Source organism: Hippocampus zosterae, chromosome 6, assembly GCF_025434085.1.
Source record: "Hippocampus zosterae strain Florida chromosome 6, ASM2543408v3, whole genome shotgun sequence".
Taxonomy (NCBI): domain Eukaryota; kingdom Metazoa; phylum Chordata; class Actinopteri; order Syngnathiformes; family Syngnathidae; genus Hippocampus; species Hippocampus zosterae.
In genome coordinates, this window is record NC_067456.1 from 2,846,315 (window position 1) to 2,866,912 (window position 20,598).

The 20,598-nt window shown below is 47.0% G+C and overlaps 2 protein-coding genes across 9 annotated transcripts in view; one reads left to right on the forward strand and one right to left on the reverse strand.

The window, feature by feature from the left end:
• Window positions 1–20,272, reverse strand: part of clip1a (CAP-GLY domain containing linker protein 1a) — a 28,040-nt gene extending 7,768 nt beyond the window's left edge. For 2 of the 5 annotated variants that reach the window (XM_052068080.1, XM_052068079.1), the window contains exons 1-17: window positions 19,996–20,268; window positions 16,328–16,612; window positions 15,387–15,925; window positions 14,371–14,495; window positions 13,256–13,472; window positions 12,429–12,626; window positions 12,100–12,191; window positions 11,957–12,017; window positions 9,870–9,974; window positions 8,101–8,829; window positions 7,697–7,816; window positions 7,148–7,205; window positions 6,969–7,052; window positions 6,732–6,888; window positions 6,427–6,592; window positions 6,040–6,255; window positions 1,698–3,908 (exon numbers count right to left, since the gene is read on the reverse strand). In XM_052068080.1, the coding sequence (XP_051924040.1) occupies window positions 1,698–3,908; window positions 6,040–6,255; window positions 6,427–6,592; window positions 6,732–6,888; window positions 6,969–7,052; window positions 7,148–7,205; window positions 7,697–7,816; window positions 8,101–8,829; window positions 9,870–9,974; window positions 11,957–12,017; window positions 12,100–12,191; window positions 12,429–12,626; window positions 13,256–13,472; window positions 14,371–14,495; window positions 15,387–15,925; window positions 16,328–16,418 (5,169 nt within the window). In that variant the 5' untranslated portion in view covers window positions 16,419–16,612; window positions 19,996–20,268. Of the gene's footprint in view, window positions 1–1,697; window positions 3,909–6,039; window positions 6,256–6,426; window positions 6,593–6,731; window positions 6,889–6,968; window positions 7,053–7,147; window positions 7,206–7,696; window positions 7,817–8,100; window positions 8,830–9,869; window positions 9,975–11,956; window positions 12,018–12,099; window positions 12,192–12,428; window positions 12,627–13,255; window positions 13,473–14,370; window positions 14,496–15,386; window positions 15,926–16,327; window positions 16,613–19,995 lie in introns of all 5 variants that reach the window. The other 3 variants (XM_052068077.1, XM_052068076.1, XM_052068081.1) reach the window with 3 other exon arrangements.
• Window positions 1–20,598, forward strand: part of psat1 (phosphoserine aminotransferase 1) — a 62,883-nt gene that overhangs the window by 15,912 nt on the left and 26,373 nt on the right. The window lies entirely within an intron of this gene.

Below are 20,598 nucleotides of genomic sequence, written 5' to 3' on the forward strand. Positions count from 1 at the left end.
AGATTTTAAAAAATATACGCGGCCCGGTAGTCCAGTGGTTAGCGCGTCGGCTTCACAGTGCAGAGGTGCCGGGTTCGATTCCAGCTCCGGCCTCCCTGTGTGGAGTTTGCATGTTCTCCCCGGGGACTGCGTGGGTTTTCTCCGGGTGCTCCGGTTTCCTCCCACATTCCAAAGACATGCATGGCAGGCTGATTGAACACTCTAAATTGTCCCTAGGTGTGAGTGTGGCGTGGATGGTTGTTCGTCTATGTGTGCCCTGCGATTGGCTGGCAAGCGATTCAGGGTGTCCCCCGCCTGCTGCCCGGAGACGGCTGGGATGGGCTCCAGCACCCCCCGCGACCCTAGTGAGGATCAAGCAGCTCGGAAGATGAATGAATGAATAAAAATAATCATCTTAAGTAGAGGGCGGCCCGGTAGTCCAGTGGTTAGCACGTGGGCTTCACAGTGCAGAGGTACCGGGTTCGATTCTAGCTCCGGCCTCCCTGTGTGGAGTTTGCATGTTCTCCCCGGGCCTGCGTGGGTTTTCTCCGGGTGCTCCGGTTTCCTCCCACATTCCAAAAAACATGCGTGGCAGGCTGATTGAACACTCTAAATTGTCCCTAGGTGTGAGTGTGGCGTGGATGGTTGTTCGTCTATGTGTGCCCTGCGATTGGCTGGCAACCGATTCAGGGTGTCCCCCGCCTACCGCCCGGAGACGGCTGGGATGGGCTCCAGCACCCCCCGCGACCCTAGTGAGGATCAAGCAGCTCGGAAGATGAATGAATGAATAAAAATAATCATCTTAAGTAGAGGGCGGCCCGGTAGTCCAGTGGTTAGCACGTGGGCTTCACAGTGCAGAGGTACCGGGTTCGATTCTAGCTCCGGCCTCCCTGCGTGGAGTTTGCATGTTCTCCCCGGGCCTGCGTGGGTTTTCTCCGGGTGCTCCGGTTTCCTCCCAGATTCCAAAAAACATGCGTGGCAGGCTGATTGAACACTCTAAATTGTCCCTAGGTGTGAATGTGAGTGCGAATGGTTGTTCGTCTCTGTGTGCCCTGCGATTGGCTGGCAACCGATTCAGGGTGTCCCCCGCCTACTGCCCGGAAACAGCTGGGATAGGCTCCAGCACCCCCCGCGACCCTAGTGAGGATCAAGCGGCTCGGAAGATGAATGAATGAATGATAAAAAATATACATCTATATATAATATTTTAAATAAGTGTTCAACGTTTCAGCCCTTTTTGCACAACTTCATCCACATCTATGCCTTTCTGTGACTCCTCCAGTCTGTCTGTATCTCGGTCGATGTTTCACCCAAACGTTTTGTGACTACACAAAGAGTATCTCAACTCCTTTTGTGATGACAATAAATAAATAAACGCATTTAATAATAATTGCACAGAGACTTTGTGGACATACAGATTTTGGTTCCAACATAAAAATGGAAGTTTTTCAAACCATCGATTGCGCCAAAACACCTCAAGACAGAAGAGTCGTTTGCTTGCGTTATAAGCCCACTGGAAGGAAAGGAAGGGTGGCAAAGACTGGGCGCTACGTATGGTGAGTATGTGGAGGATGAAAGTGAAGAAAATCGGATGAAAGGCCAAAGTGGAAGGAAAACAAAGCATGCAGTGACGGAGGCAGGCGACAGTAGCCCGGCAATATTTGAAGGTGCGTTTGCAGAGTAGAGGAACGAGCGGCGGCAACTATACGGAGGAATACCTCAAGCTGCTTAGCAATGGTATGTTTAAGTTGGGACCGGAGCCGGTCTCTCTCGGCGACGGCCTCCTGGTGCCGCTTCTCCAGGGCGGCCTCCCCCGCACGGAGGGTCTTGACGTCCTCCTGGAACTTCTCCAGCTCGGCGGTCAGCCGTGATTTCTCCGCAAGCCATTGGGAAACGTCCTGCTCCAAGCGACCGCGTCCGGCGAGCAGCTCCCGCTTCTCCGTTTCCAGGGCGGATGCGCGTTTCTCAGTCTCGTCCAGTTTGGATAATAGCTCTCGGGTCATCTGCTCTTGTTCCTTCAGATTTGCTTTTGCCAAATCGCTTTCTGCCGTTAAAATCGCATGACGCTCCCCCGCGCTCTTAAGTTGAGAGGACATGTCGTCGTTGGCCCGCCGAAGTCGTGACAAGGCGGTCTGCAGCTCCTCCGTTTGCGCAGCCGTGCGAATCCGTTCGTCGGATTCCGCCTGGAGCCGCTTCTCCAGATCACGCTTGGCCTCGGACAACGCCGCCGCCTGCTTTTTTATTTGCAGGACCTCTTTGAGGAGCTGCTTTTTTTGAGTCTCCGACGACGCCGCGTTTTTCGTGAGTTCGTCGACTCGCCCTTTAAGTTCGGCGGTGGATTTCTCCACGCCGCTTTCGAGCTCGCTGCGTCCTCGGGCAAGCTCGGCATTGGCCTTTTCTAGGAGTTCAATTTCGGAGCTACGTTTCTCCAGTTTGCTCTCCAGCTCGGCCTTTTCTTTTTTTAGCGACGCCAACTCGGCTACGACGGACTTTGTCTCGCAAGCGGCTTCCTTGAGCATGGCTTCGAGACGAGACTTCTCCTGACTAATATCGCCTTGAGCTCTGGAGAAGCTGTCCAGTTGGTCCTTTGTTTCTCGGATGTCGCACACTAGCTTGTCCCGCTCGAGCAATAGGGCGCTAATCTCCGCCGTGGCCTTCAAGTGCTTTGCTTCCATTTCGCCCTTCTCCGCCGCCAGAAACTCGTAATCCGTCTTTTGTTGCTCGAGTGTCAACTCGAGGGTCAGTTTGTCTTTCCTCAGCGTATGCAGCGCCTCCGAGTTTTCAGAATTCTGTGCGTGAAAGGTCTGCCTCTCTTGCTCCAAAGTTGCAGACACCTCATTCAGCTTTTTGCCGGACAGAGTCAATTGCTGGGCAGAGACTTCAATCTTCTTCTTCAGCTCTTCGATGTCTTTGAGCAGCTCCTCCTTCTCCTGGAAAACTTTCCTTTGGCCGGCGAGCAAGTCCTCCTTCTCCTGCAGGAGCTGAAGCCTTTCGGAATCCGTCACCTGGCTGCTGGTCTTGGACTCCTCCAGCATCCGGACCAAGCTGAGGCGGGATGCTTTCAGGTCTTCGCATTCGCGGACGGAGCCGTCCAGCTCTTTCTTGGCAAGGTTGAGCTGATTCTGGAGTTCCTCTTTCGCCGCCTCGAGATTCTTCTTGTCCGACGCGACGGCGCTGATTTCGGAGGACATGGTAGCCTTCTCCTTGCTTAGCGTTTCTGCGCGAGCCTGCAGCTGCGTGTTCTTCATGGTCAGATCTTCTTTCTCCAAGTTGAGGGACTGCAGCTTGGCTTGCAACTCTGCGTTCTTGGCATCCAGAGACTTTTTGGCGTTTTTGGCCACATCGAGCTCCGAGATGAGCCGCTCGTTCTCGCACCCGAGTTTAGACCTGCTCTGGTTGAGGTCCTCCTCTAGCCTGCTGCGCTCTTTGCAGACATTTTCATAGTCCTCCAGAAGCTGCTTCTTACTACTTTCAGCTTGATGAGCATCCTGCTGGCGTTTGAGCAGCGTGGCATCCTTCTCCTCGTTTCGTTTCCTGAGATCCTCGATATCGGACAGCTGTTTGATATTGGCGCTCTTCAGGTCGGTATTTTCAGTCTGTGCCTCCTGGAAACTATTTTTGAGCTTCTCCAACTGGTCATTCAGTGACGTTCTTTCTTCCTCGGCACGCTTGTTGCCGTCGAGTAATTCATCCCTTTCCTTCGAGAGCCTCTCTATGGTAACGCGGAGGTCGTTATTCTGGATCGAATCATCTTGGAGAGCAGAAAGCTTGCTCTGCGCTTCCGAGAGCTGCGTCTCCAATTTGCATTTCTCAACGTGGGCATCCTCTCTATCCTGACACTTGCGCTCCAGCTCTACAGTCTGCGCTTCCAGCTTTGCGGACAAGCATTCAACATCATGCTTGGAGGACTCTAGCTCAGCGGAAAGATGCTGGGGAAATCAAGTTGATAGAGGGAGGGTGTTTAAAAAAAAAAAAAAAAGGCATCTATGCAAAGTTGCACAAAAAGAAAATGTATGATGATTCCAAAATAAACCAAGCCAATATTTATGAATGCAAAAACAAAGGTTAAGCTGCAGAAGTTAAAAATTTAAAAAAAATGTCAAAGAAGGACACCCCAGCTCACCACCGAAACCACGCTCAATAGGCATATAATGTCCATGTACTTGTAGTGGGATTTTTTTGGGTACTCCCATAGACAGAGATGTACATGAACATATCAGCTAAGGGACAGGAAATGAAACCGTACCACACGACAACTCTGGAAACAAACAAACTCGGTGTTGCTTCTCTCTTTTTCCCCCGATTAACTAATGAGAGTGACATTATTACCATTTCATGTCATTAGACTAAACATGATCGAGAGTCCTGTATCATTCAAGACTAAAATAAAACTGAGACGAAAGAGCAAACCAAAACTGAAATGCTAATAATAATAATAATAATACATTTTATTTATAAGTGCCTTTCAAGACACCCAAGGACAAGACTATTTCCTCCAATTTTTTTTCTGTAAAAATGTATTTCTGAGGGTTAAGTGCAACCTCCCAAAAATTTCCCAAGTCTAATGATAACCCAAAACAATCTCACGGAAATTGCCTGACCGCTGACTCCGATGCAATCGCTTTTTGAATTCACTCTGTTAAAACCCTCCTGTTCTGTCTCCATTAAATGGGCGTCTTCACTCGGGCATCTTAATTCACATGTGCATGACAGTCAGCCAATCAAAACATCGTCACTAGGGCTCAGACCAATATAAGGTAAATGAAAATTTGCATGATGACAATCAACTATTTAGCATTTTGCATTATTTCCAATGGGGAGGGGGGGAAGCAACTTTTTGCTCCACTGTATTTAATACGAGATGGCCTCTGTGTATGATGACATGAAATGATGATGGAGTCATGAGTTAATGTCCATGGGGAGGTGAGGGGATTTTCACACATTTACAGTCTAACTGGAAAGTAGTCACAGCTTCACTTTTTCAATATTCACATGTTACAGCCTTATTCCACAATTAATTAAGAATCATTCACACAGTGATCTTTTTGACCACACTGGCGGATGTGTTGTGTGCCTCTCGAAATCGCATCCCACCAATCGGCTTTTCAGCAGCTGTGAACTCCAAGTAACCAGGAGAATAATCTACAGCATGATTGGTGGAAACGGGACACGGCTCACCTAAACTTTGAGATTCATGACAAATATGCTGGTACCTTGACTTGGGTTAATTCGTTCAGTAGCCGGGCCTGTAAAAAAAGCAATGATTTTGTTCCTGGGTTTTTAATTAAGCCATACAGCACTGCGTTGTATAAAAATCAATAACATGTAAAGAAATAAACATTTAAGTGTAATTACGGTACATCCTGCAATATTCGTGTGTTGGATGTGTGTGAAGGGTGTGGCTTGATGAGTGCCATCATTTTTATTTTTATCCATTTGTGTTCATATTGTATTTAATTGAAAGATGTTTGTTGTTTTTTTTTTCTCTTTCTCCTTTCTTCTTTCTACATACATTATTGCTGCTGGAGGCTGTAAATTTCCCCATTGTGGGACGAATAAAAGATATCTTATCTTATCTTATCAAGGTCTGCGGTTCAGTTGGCTGTTGTTCGCATTTTGTATTTTGGTTTGACTTTGTCCCGATGAATAAATGGCTGGAAGCACATGGGCGACTGTGGCTCTCCTTGCCCACATGTGAGGACAGGACAGTACCTTAGTTGAGTGAGCAGTGGCATTCGGGGAGCGGAGATGCACATGATGATAGTACCGTAATAAATTTCAACCAAGGAACGGCTCCCAAGTTAAATTAGCTCATAGATTGGGGAACTCATAAGTCAAGGTACCACTATATTCATGTACCTGTGATTAAAAGAAAAGAAAATCCCTTCTGAGTTTATTTGCACCATTTTGGAATAAGTCTGTAACATGACAAAATGCGTAAAAATTGAGCGTCGTGAATACTTTCTGGATGCACTGTGTAAAGACTGAAAATATGCAGAAGATAAAGTTAAGGCATACCTCAGGGCCTACATGGATCCAAAACCCAGACCCTGTCCTTACCTGAAGCTTGTCCTTGTATGTCTGCACCTCAGACACCAGCTTTTCCAACTCGCGGCTCCTGTCCTTGGAGGAGGAGAGCTCCTGCTTCAGCTTGTCCAGCTCGTCCCGCAGCCCTTGGACCTCCTTGCCGTGGAGTTCTGAGGCCTGGGTGAGAGCCTTCTCTTGAGACTCCTTCAGCTCCTCGGCCTCGCTGACACCCTGCTGCACACTTTTCTCCTTGGAAACGGGGAAAGACCAGAAGTGACTATTAACTGCACTGTTCTATCACAATAAGGCACATTTAAGAATGGACATAGGCAGCAAAAAAGCCCAATCCTGACTATTCTGTATAAAAGCCCAACACAAAAGCATTTTCTTTGAATATCTCTGATATATATGCCAACTAACCAATGCGGAAATCTTCTCCTGGAGAGCTTTTATTTGAGCGTCGAGCTTGTCTCGCGTCTCACACAATTCTTGGTCTTTGCGGGACAGATCCTGCTCCCGTTGCTCATTGGAGAGAGCCACCTTGTTCTTTTCCTCCGCCAATTGACATTGCAACTCCTCAAGCCTCCTAAGGGAGCCAACATAGGGAGAAAGTTTAAAAGCAAAAAAAAAAAAAACCGATCTGAATGTCCCTATGTTGGACGGATTAAATATCTGACTACTAACAAGATGGTTTTGAGAACTTTTGAGGGTTTAGGATTGAACACCTTTCTTTCTGCCGCAGGTCTTCGTTCATTTTGCTCAGCTGCACCGAACTGTCACCGGACGCCGTCATCATGTCCGAAATGTCTTTCTCCAGTTTGCTCTTGTCCTCGCCCAGCTGCCGTACCTTTTCGTCGGCACCCGCCAGCTTCCTCTCCAGCCCTGAATTGCGACCAGCTCATTAACTTTACCCACAAGTATTGTTTATTCACAAAAAGAACCCTACATTTATTCATTTTTACCATTAAGTTGACTCTTGAGAGACTCCGATAGCGTGCTCAGAGTTGTGCACTGCTCCTCCTTTTTGCTGAGCCTCTCAAGGGTTTCTGACAAACCAACAACGGCATATTTGGGATTTTTGTTTTTTGTGCGAGGATAGTTAACAGGTCGAGGAGAATAGACCAACTAATTCATTATTTACCTTGCATAGTTTTTGCAGAGTTGGTCTGCTCCTCTGTGCTTGCAGCCAACTGCTGCTTCTGTGGGCAAAGCAAAAAAAAAAAAAAAGCATTACCTCCCAAATGTATTTCAATTGGCATTGGCATCATTGGCAATATATCTCTATGATATTTTCCTACAATTTTTTCAAGAATTAATTTGGTGGATCTAAGTGCGGACTATGGTGTCTTGGAAGCGGAGAATAGTTTTTGTTCTGTGCGTTGTCAACGATGTTGTTCATCGCTTTGCAATAAAGTCGAGGGACTACTGTCCCCTACGTATTTTTAAAAGACGTAGTGCGAAAAGCTGCACAACATAGACCCTTACATTGTCAACGGTAAGAACTGCCCACAAATGAAAAACAGGACATAAATGACATAAATTATTGTACGGAGAATTTTGGGCGTAAGCTGAATTGTTCATAAACAGAGTTGCTCATAACCTGAGGTTCCACTGTAAAATGTACGCAAATTATTATAGTTAATTACAGTTGTTACAAATGTATATCGATATAAATAAAAGTTAAACTCACCAGGTCTCCAAGCTGCTGCTCCGCAGCGTCTTTCTTTTGCTCCACACTGGCCAAACTTTGCTGTAGTGACAGGATTTCGGCCACTTTGCCTTCCAGCAATGATCTCAGTTCACCAAATAACTTTAGGACAAAAAAAAATATAAAATAACATTACATTTGAGGAAATCATATTTGAAGTAAAACAGATCAACAACCAATGCATTTGCTAACAACTCATGGACTAATCGATGCTTTGGACATCGGTAAAAGAAGAACCGATTCAACTTCTATACTTAAGTTTAAAATGAAAAGTGTCAAACGTATTTTCAGATAACTCTCTGAATTCACTTGACAGCGTTTTTCAAAATGTGCTCGAGTACACTGGAGGAAAAAGCATTCATACTTGCCACCACAGTAACACTTACCTCGGTTTCTTGATTCTGAACATCTTCGACTTCTTCCTTCTGGCCGCTTTGGCTGCGACACAAACGGCGAACCATTTGCGCCACCATGTCTTTGGTTTCTCTCTCACCCAGGGCCCGCCGCTCTAACTCGGCTCCCATCTCCTCCAGTTCCTTCACCTTGAGCTCGGCTGCGTGGAGCTTCCCGAGGACATCCTCCAGCTCCACCAGGTGTTGGTTCTCAGCTTTGTCCAGCCCGGCGCGCACCGCATTGTCAAGGCTCTCCTTGTCTTCTGCTAGGGAGGCTAGCCGCTCCTTCAGGTCATGAATCTGCTTATTATGGGCGGCGGCGGCCTCCTCCAGGGCCTGGACGTGTTCCAGCTTCAGCCTCTCCACGACCTCGGCGCCGTCCTTCTCGGCCTGGCTCAGGCGCATGCGCAGCTGCTCGTTGTCGCCAGACAGTTTTACGCCGGCGGCCTGGAGTTGGGCGGTCGCCTCGCCGTGCGCCTTCACCTGAGATTCCAACTTCTCACGTAGCCCGGCCAGGTCCTGCTGATGCTCGGCTTCCAGCGAGGCCAAACGGTCCCTCAGGGAGGTGATCTCCTCCAGGAGGGGAGAGACGCCGCCGGCGTCGGGGTCGTCGGAGACCTGCTGGGAGCCGAGACGGAGCTGCAGGTCGGCGACCTCTCGGGTGCGAAGTGAGAGGTCACGCTCCAGCTCCATTATGCGAGATTTTTCCGACACGGTGGCAACCTTGAAAAGAAGACATCTTAAGTTCAAAAGTAACCGACAGACTGAACCTGGGAGCTCTTTCTTTGAGAAGACATTCATACGATGATTCAAATAATGGAGTAACAAAATTTCTATTGGGCTGCATTTTTATTGATGGGTACGGTGATTGCGAACATATTTGGTTAACATTGATCTGGTGGATCATCAGCTACACTCCTGATATATTGCAATTGTTTAAGGTTTTCTTTGGGCTTTTACAGAATACAAGTCCCACACGAGTTTTGCGCCGTTGGTGTGCACCACATTCCAAATTATGCAAATGATATTTTCCTCAGATTTTTAAAGTCTATGCAAATGGCACATGTAATAATTTTCGAGCCATTGGTGGAGAATAATTTGAATGCATTTAGAAACAAAACCTCCCAACGATAACGGGATGTTTTCCAAAAATTGTTTTTGTTAAAATGCACTGTTCCAAGTTATTATGGACAGAAGTGGGGTTTTATTGTTTTGCATAACAATGTGGAATGCGGTGAGGAATGATGTCATGCCGCAACATTCCGGGCGGCACTGAGGTCAAGTGGAAAAGGCAGATTATTAACGACAAGAAAGAAGAGGCAGAGAAGGTCCCCAACTGACCTCCAGTAATGGTTGTCATTCCCACAGAGCAGAGCAGAACTCAAGATATGAGCAAAATTTGAGAAACAAGTCCATTTCAGACCCCCACGGTTCATTGGCGGCCATTTTAATTTCAATCCCTTAATTCAGACATTAATACAAATTGGCAGTGGAGAAAATGCACAAAAATGATTTCAATTTTGTCAGCAACATGTCGGAAAACAGGCAAAAACGTTCAACACTTTTGCGGATTATGTGACGGGCAAATGCCATTATTGTGTGTTTCTATACATTACAATACTATTGATTGAAACTTCAAAAACGTGTTAAAATAGAACAAATTCGGGTTGAGCCTCCGTTTGTCGGACCTCCGGATACGCAACACTATCGACTCTGCCATCTCGCTTTTTTTCCCTGCCCCAACGCAGCGCGACATCCATTACCCTAGTGTCTTCTAACTCTCTTTGGAGCTTCTCAGCTTTGGTCTTTTCAAAGTGCAGGCTCTGTTCAAGCTCCTTAATGTGGACATGCTCCAGCCTGGTCTGCGTCTGTTAGTACACAAGGGGAAGAGAGAGGGAGAGAGAGAGAGAAGGAGAACACACCAGTGCCGCCATCACATGCCAGCCCAACACAGACAAGAGAGGAAGAGGAAGACATTGGGAGGGGGGGTGGGGGGGGGGGTCAGAATGGATGAATGCATGGATGGATACGAGAGGCCCCACCACGAGTTCCTGTGCAACACTCAGGTTGCACCATGAACACAAAGATGGTGAATATGCAGGTAGTAGAAGAGCAGTTGATGCACATGTGCAGGTCGGTTGACTGGGGTGGGGTGGAAACATGCAAACAGACACCAGGTGAGTGGAGAAGAAGGGGGGTGAGGGGGGTGACTGGATTTTGTCACAAATGTTATTCTTTTTTTTTTTCTGTGCTCTCAAATGCAGTGGGTGTCTCTGCCGAATGGATTTAATGACATATTTCGGGAATAAAATCTTAACCGGGTAACCACTGATGTAAACAAAGGCGCTCAAGTTCTTATATAGTAGGGCAACGGAAACTCATGCCGTACACCGAAATGCGTCATAGGACTACATAAAATAATAACCCACAAAAACCGAAATGGTGAAAAACAGTGTAACACTACACCTCCACAATTACAAACTATCGACACATTGGTCACTCAGCATGTTTTCAACAATTTAAATTCTATTCTATTCTACAATCTATTTAAACAAAAAAATTGTATTAAATAAAATCAAACACATTAAAAATATATACCTGTATATATATTCTTACAATGAATAATTTTACACAATGGAAGGATAGGTGGTAGAAAATGGGATGATGGGTGGATGGGTTATTTGGAGGGAAAAGAAATTAAGAAAAAAGCCTTCCCTCAATTAAACACCTTACTTCTATAACACGGTGGCCTCTCTTAGAAGATGTGTAATTAAACGCCAAGTGTCTGAGGAAACGTCATATTTTGGAAATAAAAGTAACTTGTCATCAGGGAGACGCAGGCAGAATTGGTAGTTGGGTTAAGTTTTAGGTGAGCGGGGGGAGTGGGATGACGAGGGGAGCATCTCCACTGGTTCCATGCCGAGCACTGGACCAACACGAGGAGAACATTAAAATAATTTTAAAAATAAAATGTGAAAAGGGGACAAAGACAAGAGGAAAGAAGAGGTGATAACATCACATCACTGAACAAGAGGCATCAAAAAGTAACAGGATTAGTCGCCAGCTTGCACTCAACACACTTTTGTCTGGGCATTTTGGTTTTGGTTTGTTTTTGTGAGGCTGCATGCACATTCTGAGGGTGACTCATTACTGTTAGTGCACAGCACATGTACTAAGTGGGGTGAATTAAAAAAAAAAAAAAAGAGTATCCTAACCCTGACGCCCTCGTTTTAAAGCTCTTAGTTCGAGTTCCTTCTGATTAAACCAAGTGGGTCCCGCTGTGGAAGTAAATGACAAATCCCGGGATCAAATACAGTTTGATCAACAGCTGGAATAATGCACTCGAAAAACATGACTCGCATCAAACAAATATAATGAGTGTCTCGTTTCTCCGAACACAAATAAAAGGAACGCAAACACAGAATGACTCTTGATTATGTGAATTTTTTTAATTATTTTTTATAATTATTTTTTTGATTATGTGAATTTTTTTAACAAAATTACTTTTCAATTGCTAGCATACAAATTGTAGTGATTTTCAAACGGCCTATCTTAGGTATAATACCACAATGTGCCACAAGGTGGCGGAGTGCTCCGAGCTTTGATGATGTAATTTACACCCAGAATTGGCAGAAAAAGCCAACAACGAATCTCGAGTAACAATCATCGAGAAAACATAAAAGCCTGTGAAGAATTGTGAAATGCTCTGTATGTGTTGTTTCATGGTTTAAAGTAGGAGTTTGAGAGTTTAAAACGACCATTTTATTCTTATCTACCGTATTTATTTTATTATGTTATGTTAAAATCCGTTCAACACTAACTGCAACGTGTGTGCATGTTGAGAAATTACCTCCAGGTCCCCTTTGGTGATGCACGCTTCCTCAACACGGAATTGTAGGTCCTCAACTTTCCTATTAAAATGAAATAAAAACAAAAGCACAATAAACTTGTCATACTGTTCAAGAGTTCACTAAATTCCATATATTGCCTTACCTCCGCTCCTCCTCGAGCTGGTTGAGCAGCTCAACTTTGTCTTTGTCGGCTGCCTCCACCAAGGCACGTAACTGATCCATCTTGGCCTCCATCTTCCAAATGACAAAAAGTACAAAACGGACTTGGACTTCACCGAATCAAACATAGCAAAAAGAACTCTTTAAAAAAAACAACAACACATATTTTCAAACACCTCATATATGGGTACATGAAATACATTGCGCCAGTTGTGGTGACACAAGGGACTAAAATGGGTTGTATCAACCCCGCCCCCTCCAAAATCGTATCCCCATCATTCCCACTAAATTTGAGTTGTTCACCAACATTACCTGCTCCTGGTCGTCCCTGAGCAGGGTGATTTCCTGCTCCATCTCCCCGGCGTGGCTGGTGGCTTTGGCCACCTCGGCCTTCTCCATGTCCCTCTCCACCATGAGCTGCTCGATGTGCTGCTGCTTCTCTTTCAGAGCCTCCTGCAGAGCTGTGGTGCCCGAGATCTTGCGGTTGTACCGTGACGACGTCTCTGTCAGCTGCGGGTGGGAGAGATCGAAAAAATAAGATACCGTAATGCAGTTACAGTATAGCAAGACTTTTAATCATGTAAATGCTCAGTGGGAAGCTTTCAAAAACAGATCGCGCTCCATGAGGTCCACTGGCCGTATTCTGAAAACCACTGATGAAAGGGGTCGCATGACAATTTTTTTTTGCAGTCGATGAGAATGTGATTTTAGTCAAGCCACATCCAAGTCATTGATATATATTTTTAGGTTTCCGGTTTCTTTCCACCTTCCAAAAACATGCATGGCAGGCTGATTGAACGCTCTAAATTGTCCCGAGGTGTGAGTGTGAGCGCGGATGGTTGTTCGTCTCTGTGTGTGTGCCCTGCGATTGGCTGGCAACCGGTTCAGGGTGTCCCCCGCCTACTGCCCGAAGACGGCTGGGATAGGCTCCAGTACCCCGCGACCTTTGTGAGGGTAAGCGGATTGGAAAATGGATGGAAGTCACCATTACATTGAATGCAGTTATAATTAGTGAGAGTCCTGCGCTTTCCCCCCCCCCCCCCCCTTCCACAACGCAAGTGTCGCTTCACGATCCGTAAAAGACATTTGGTATCATGATTTGTGAGTGTGTGCTTTGCGCCAAGAAGAGCGCATCTCACCAGGCCAGTGCGGCTCGGCTTGGCGCTGACAGAGGAGGCCACGGAACTCATGGTGCTGATTGAGGAGGCGCTGGGGCTTCGCTTCAGGCCGCCCGGCGTGGCAGCAGCCTTGCGAGCCGCCGCCTTGGCCTTGGCCGGCGTGGTGGAGGGGAAGCCGATGCGCGTGACCTTGTGCACTGGCGCAAACAAGCCGTACCTGGGCTGGCACTGGAAGTACCTGCGGAAGCGGCCAGTGAGGGGAAACCTTTGAAATTCAGTCATTTTTCGGATTCAATCTCGTAACTTGCCTCTAACAAGCCGATATTGAAGTGACAAGATGGTGGTGAAGCACTAGCTTTCTATGTGGCCGGGCTATGCCCTGTCTCAATGACGCTCCTCCTCTCACTTCAACAAAGTTCCTTGCTGCCACTATGCCATAAAATGGCTCCACAGCATTACTGAGACAGGGTTTTGGCATTAGTACAAAACCCGATTAACGGAGGATAGATTACCCCAGAAAATACACACAATGGTGAATTTGTGAATATGGGAATACCAATCCATCCAGGCGGCCCAGTAGTCCAGTGGTTAGCACGTCGGCTTCACAGTGCAGAGGTACCGGGTTCGATTCCAGCTCCGGCCTCCCTGTGTGGAGTTTGCATGTTCTCCCCGGGCCTGCGTGGGTTTTCTCCGGGTGCTCCGGTTTCCTCCCACATTCCAAAAACATGCGTGGCAGGCTGATTGAACACTCTAAATTGTCCCTAAGTGTGGGTGTGAGCGTGGATGGTTGTTCGTCTATGTGTGCCCTGCGATTGGCTGGCAACCGATTCAGGGTGTCCCCCGCCTACTGCCCAGAGACGGCTGGGATGGGCTCCAGCACCCCCCGCGACCCTAGTGAGGATCAAGCGGTACGGAAGATTAATGAATGAATGAATAATCCATCCACAAGTGAAGCTGAATTGCGATGGCTCTTCTTGCCCCCAAATGTGAGTGTATTCCGGCACCCCTGCCCGGACTCCCTCATAATAAATTAATGCATTTTTAATTCGTCCCATCATCTGAAGCTTACGACAAGTACCTATTTGAAAGCGTGAAGGTAAGACTGTTTTTGTCACAAGTGCTCATTCGTTTCATACCGCGTGCCTGCCACCGCACCATCGTTCTTCCCCAAGGGCTCGTCCAGCTCCACACCGCACCACTCGCCTTTTGCGAAATCCGTATCTCCGATAAAGCGCACCACTCCTGCCTTGGTTCCACCGACCTGAGGAAGGCGCGGAAACACAAAGACCTTAGTCCGCATTCTTGAAAGCGCAGTCAAAAAGCTCTACAAAGGCTGCAGTAGAGACAACTCTGCACTGATAACACATGGTAGTAAATAAGTTAATATAGGTAACAGTTTTTCGGGGGTACCCGTTATTTCTGGAATTTTGCTCTAGAATCAGGGACTTGGACCTGACGCGGTGGCGCCACCGAGGGTTCACTGTAATCTGCTTTGCTTAATTCAAATCCTAAATGACATAATTCCAGCAAAGCGCCAGAAAGGCGTGCCAGTAGTGCCGAGCAGATTGCGGTCAGACTGTCAACACAGGGCGAAAACTCTTCAACCTTTCGGCTATTTAAAGCTCTCAGTGGCTTTGAGATTGAAATGAATAAAATGTGATGAAATGAATTTATTCAAAGAAACCAATTGTAGGGAAAAACAGGCTGAATTCATGCAACACATAATTGAGTTTATTTTGACGATCAAACTAATCATGCTCATTTGTATTGTTATTTGGAATACATTTAGTAATTAATGCAAAAAATGTTCAGATTTTTTGGAAAAACATATGTTACATTGTTTATTTCACCAATAGTCATTTTCTTATTTACAACAACTCAATCTTGTACGAAATAAGATTTTTTTTTAAATGAATAAAAACAAACTTATTTTAAATATATAAAATGTTTAAATGAACGCAAAAAATATTGCAGGACTCTTGTCCAGGACTCGTCATTTCCTTTCCTGCGAATGCGGAAGGGTGATTTGTGATTATTTTGAGTAAGTGCGGTCACGGAACAAATTCTACGTGCATCTCAAGGCACCACTGTGCAGTGTTTATGTTGACATGCCAGAGCTATTCTTGAGAAAAGAGAGGGGGCCAAACCTTACCAACACCCGGTCGCCCATCTTCAGTTCCCGCTCTCCTTTCTTGACCGAGCCGCTCTCTGACAAGTTGGAAATGGACTCGCTGTTGGTGCGAGCCAGGTTGGAAGACTGAGCGGCCGGCGTCGCGGATGAGGCCGCAGCAGAGGCCTTCTTGGCCGGCGCGGACTTGATGGCGGTAGTGTGGGAGGCCACGCTGGCCACGGACCGGGTGGGCGAGGCGGTGCGAGAGGGCGGCGCCGTCTGGGCGCCGTCCCCTTCGCCCTCGGTGCGCGACAGCTTGGATGGGCGGGTGAAGATCCCTCGCAGGGCATCGCACTCAAAGTAGCGCACGCCCGCCACCGAGCCGTCGTTCTTCCCGATTGGCTCATCCAGAACGATGCCTGCCCACTGCCCCGGGGCGAACTGGGTCTCTCCCAAAAACTGGACGTAGCCCGGTTTGGTTCCGTTCACCCAGACGCGCTCGCCAATCTGGAAACTGTCCCCGGCATCGTGGTTGTCATCCGTGCTGGCGGCAGATTTGTCGGCCAAGGCAGCTTTACTTCCTGTTGAAAAGCAGGACGATACCTTGAGGATTTGAGGAAGATGGAAAGCTGGAGAGATACCAAGGGCTAAACTCGAGAAAACATGAAGTGTAAAGGCTATAATGGTGCTCCAGCAGATACCAGGAACAACATCTGACATCCCCGTGCAAGACTGGAAACAGCTGAGAACCTGCACAGAACCCTCAAGACCCCAAGCCTTTGGTAGAGGACCTAAGCTTGAAGGAGATCATTTCTACCCCCAGATCGTGCTACAATTTCCTCATTCGAGCCATATAGCTAAACTTCAGACGTAATTTGACTTACATTTTCCCCTTTCAGATACTGCAGCAAAATTTCAAGTGCTTGGCTACCGAAACGATAACTCTTGGTGAATGTGGTGTCATCATGTGCAATCCTTCCTACCTGTGCCCGGGTTGGTCTTGGGGATGCCGGTGGCCAGTGGCCGGGCTACCTTGCTGGGTACTTTGCTCCCACTGGCCTTGGCTGAGCTCATGTTTCCTCGTACGATGTAGTGGAGGTGCGAGGCCAAAGTCCGTCAGCGGGTGCTGTCTGAATGTAGACCATGTAAACCACTAGGTGAGGGCTCTTGGATGGTGACGTTAAAAAAAAGATATATCTCCAAAAATAAGAAAAGAAAAACAGGAAAACGGAGTTGGGGGTGAAGAAAAACTAGTCCAGAAGAGCACCCTGAGGGAATAAAAACAGAGACTTCATTAAGGAAATACTTTGCGTAAAGTGGTCCAAAATACACAATGAAAATATTCGAAAATGGATCAAATTTGGCACTTCTGCTGGATTTACAAATGTGTATTTTCATCGAGGAAAATGGTGGCTTGAAAGTGTTTATGTCATAATAGATGGATATAAAATAGTAATGGGCGGCCCGGTAGTCCAGTGGTTAGCACGTCGACCTCACAGTGCAGAGGTACCGGGTTCGATTCCAGCTCCAGCCTCCCTGTGTGGAGTTTGCATGTTCTCCCCGGGCCTGCGTGGGTTTTCTCCGGGTGCTCCGGTTTCCTCCCACATTCCAAAAACATGCGTGGCAGGCTGATTGAGCACTCTAAATTGTCCCTAGGTGTGAGTGTGGGTGCGAATGGTTGTTCGTCTCTGTGTGCCCTGCGATTGGCTGGCAACCGATTCAGGGTGTCCCCCGCCTACTGCCCGGAGACAACTGGGATAGGCTCCAGCACCCCCCGCGACCCTAGTGAGGATCAAGCGGTTCGGAAAATGGATGGATGGATGGAAAATAGTAATGGGACAGGAGCGTGAAACAGACCCGAGAACTGTCTGCGTACCCACCACACTGGCACATTTCCATCGAAACATGCACATGTTGGCCTTTGAAAGAGTCTTAAAACAATCAAAGAGGCCAAAATTATGCGTGTGTGTGTGTTTTTTTATGGGACACTACAGAGTGATCGGATAACTGTTGTGTTTCCATCACATGAAACAGGCTCCTGCAGAAAAAGTGCTGGTGTTGGTCTTTCAAGGGTCATGACAAGAAACCATTTTCCTTGACTCGGAAACATTGATAACCGATTGGTCATCTATTCAATAATGTCAAACGGGCCGATGTTAAGTTACATTTTGAAAAGATCTGTAGTTAATATTTCATATGATTAATTGGTCGGAGGATATTCTTGGCCCGGGACAATGTGTACGTGGAAGACGAAAACGTTTGCGCTCGTGTCAATGCGTCCCTTGAGTCATTCGGGGTGACTTTGTTTTGGGAGGCATTCTGTTCCTGTGAGCAAAGCAGAGGCCATGTCACATGCCTAAAAATACCCGCCAAAAGGCCAGACGATACGCCGGCACAGCTCGTGCCTCGGCAAAGCTCTCCTGGTGGCATCCGCGACCTTGATTGCGTGGGCAAAACGCGGACACTCGCGCTTTTTGCTCTGCCAAATGCGAATGTTTGGCTGGAAGAAGGAAACGGGATTACGGCAGAAGGCGGGCGTGGGTGGGGGGTGATATTACGAGGGGGATTCACTACCACCAGCAGCGTTAGATCATCCAATTTGTCAGATTAGCAGCCCGCAGAAATCCTTTTGGAGCAATGTTTGATTTTTAAAAATGTATGTATTTTTATCTATCTTCCCCATTGAGATTGACAACTCGCTCAAATGTCATGAAGCTTGTTTTATTTTTATTTATTTTTTTGCTGTTCTCGAATGAGGACATGGACGCCTGAACTCAAAACATCTGCGATTCGACTGGAAAAAAATAACATTTATCAACATTTTGGGAAAATATTTTTTGTTTTCAAATGTATATGATAAAAATGCTACATGCACGCAACTACACACAGACTCCCCCCACTCCTTCCACATACACACACACACACACACACACACTCAAGATATGTCAGTGGACTGAAAGGCGGCCATCTTCGACCCAGTTTAACCAGAGCGCTCCAGTTTACACCCGCTATGCCTAGTGAGGAACCGCCTCAGGTCATTGGACCGACAGGAAGAACAAAAACCCACTGCACTTATGATCGCACAATGTATATAGACTAGCCCATCGCCTTCTTGGCAAATCCCATACCGAATCTTGGATGTGACCCGTACGAGCCCTGTTGCATTATGTGCCACCACTTAAGTGAAATCATCCACTCAGTCTGAAGACTTTCCCAGCGCAATCATGTTAATCTTTTAGCCACGCACTAAAGTGCAGCGAGGCTGGCAAGGCGGCGGCAGTCGGGTGTTGGGAAGCCCCAATACCAGGATTAACACTTTTGGCGGATAACATCCAACTGTACACCCCCCCCCCCACCCTCCCAATAGTCCTGCCTCATAGTTCAATTAAATGTAGCCTGGAACACATAGCATTTCAGTCATGCGGTGTGTCAGAACACTGTGGGGAATTATGCAAAGGAGTACAGTAGATTCAGTGGATAAGAGACGAAGGAGAATGTAGTTTGGTGGCTATATAGGGAGGTTATCCCATTCCCAAAAAAGTGAGTAATAAGAAACACAAGCCCAGTTCTTGAGACTACCTCAAGTTGTGAATAAAATTGTGACAGGACAACTGAATTGATGCTTTAACACAGTGGTGCCTGTTTTCCAGCTCTCCCATGAGCAACACACTTGATTCACATCATCAGGATTGTTCGAATGCTGCTTCAGAGCTGGTTGATGAGCTGATCATTTGAATCAGGAGTGTTACATCTGAAAAACAGGCAGGACGGCGGCCCTCTAGGACCAAGTTTGGACACCCCTGGTTTAACACGTTGCCAATCACTTCTCTTTATTTGAAGTGAGGCGCTGCAGCAGGTTCGTGACAGGGCACGGTGACCTTTAAGTGTCAGTGTCGCAGGATTGGAGCAGTTTTAGAGCACAAGTACAGTACAGCTAAACGGCATTGGGATTGAAACACTTGTCTCATTATCTGTGCAGCCTCACTTTAGTACTTACATGATTTTTTGGGGGGTCTGGATCAAGAACCAATCTCCAATTTCTTTTCATTTCCATGGAGTCTACTTTTCCCAAAACCTACTCCTTGCCAATTATGAAAGGTGCTGATTCCAAAGCGCATCTAAAATAATGTTGCATTGTACTTTTATGATGGTGACAAAAACGAGGGGGAAATGTGTTGAGGGTAAGTTTCGTGTGTGGTGACGTCGACAATTCGAACCGGGAAGCCTTTTGGACACCGCCTGTCTTTGATGTGGCACATATGACCAGCTAACGGCTTAAGTTGCCCCCCAAACTGTTGAATATAAAAATCACCAAAAAAAATCATGAAAACCAAGCAGCCCACCTCATACCGACCACTGCGGAAGAAAGACGCCCGGGGAGCGTAACTCGAAAGCGGCCAAAAGTGTCCGGCGTGTCACTCACTGACAGGGTGGCAGCTCCGCGGCCGTGGCAGGGCTAACTTTGCACCGTACCAAATAATAACCGCCCTCCCCGGGTAATACCGTGTCACTCGGACCGTTTTGAATACTACGCCACGATTAGTTAGCCCCAAGAACCAACGGGCGAGGCCCGAGTGACAGTCGGTAGTTGAAAACCGAGCTACGTTAGCAATTAGCCGACCTGACGCCTCAAGTAAAGTCGTCGACTTACCTGGGCAACTTCAACCAACATCCACTCGCTCAGGAGCGTCGACTTTTTTTCTTGAAAAAGGCGATTAAAATGACGCGAGCCCTGCCTTGTTTACGAGTGTCGTGGAGGGAGTCCACGTCTTCCCGTGGAAGGAGAAGAGTACTTCAGCTGCTGCTGCTTCGACCTCTCACTCAGACGCTGTACCGGCAAAAGCGCGATTTGCTATATAATACAATTTGTCCAAGTGGCGTTGCCGTAGGAATGCTTTGATTCGTTCAACACAGCAAAAATAGGTAACCTCACACACGGAACTTTGAATCGCGCATGCGCCTGGTTATCCAATCTGCTGATATCATTTTAACGATATTACCATCAAACATACAAAACAATTGAAAGGAGTACAATTTATGTTTCCGATTTATATGGGGTGGCCCGGTAGTCCAGTGGTTAGCACGTCGACTTTAATTCCAGCTCCGGCCTCCCTGTGTGTAGTTTGCATGTTCTCCCCGGGCCTGCGTGGGTTTTCTCCGGGTGCTCCGGTTTCCTCACACATTCCAAAAACATGCATGACAGGCTGATTGAACACACTAAATTGTCCCGAGGTGTAAGTGTGAGCGTGCATGG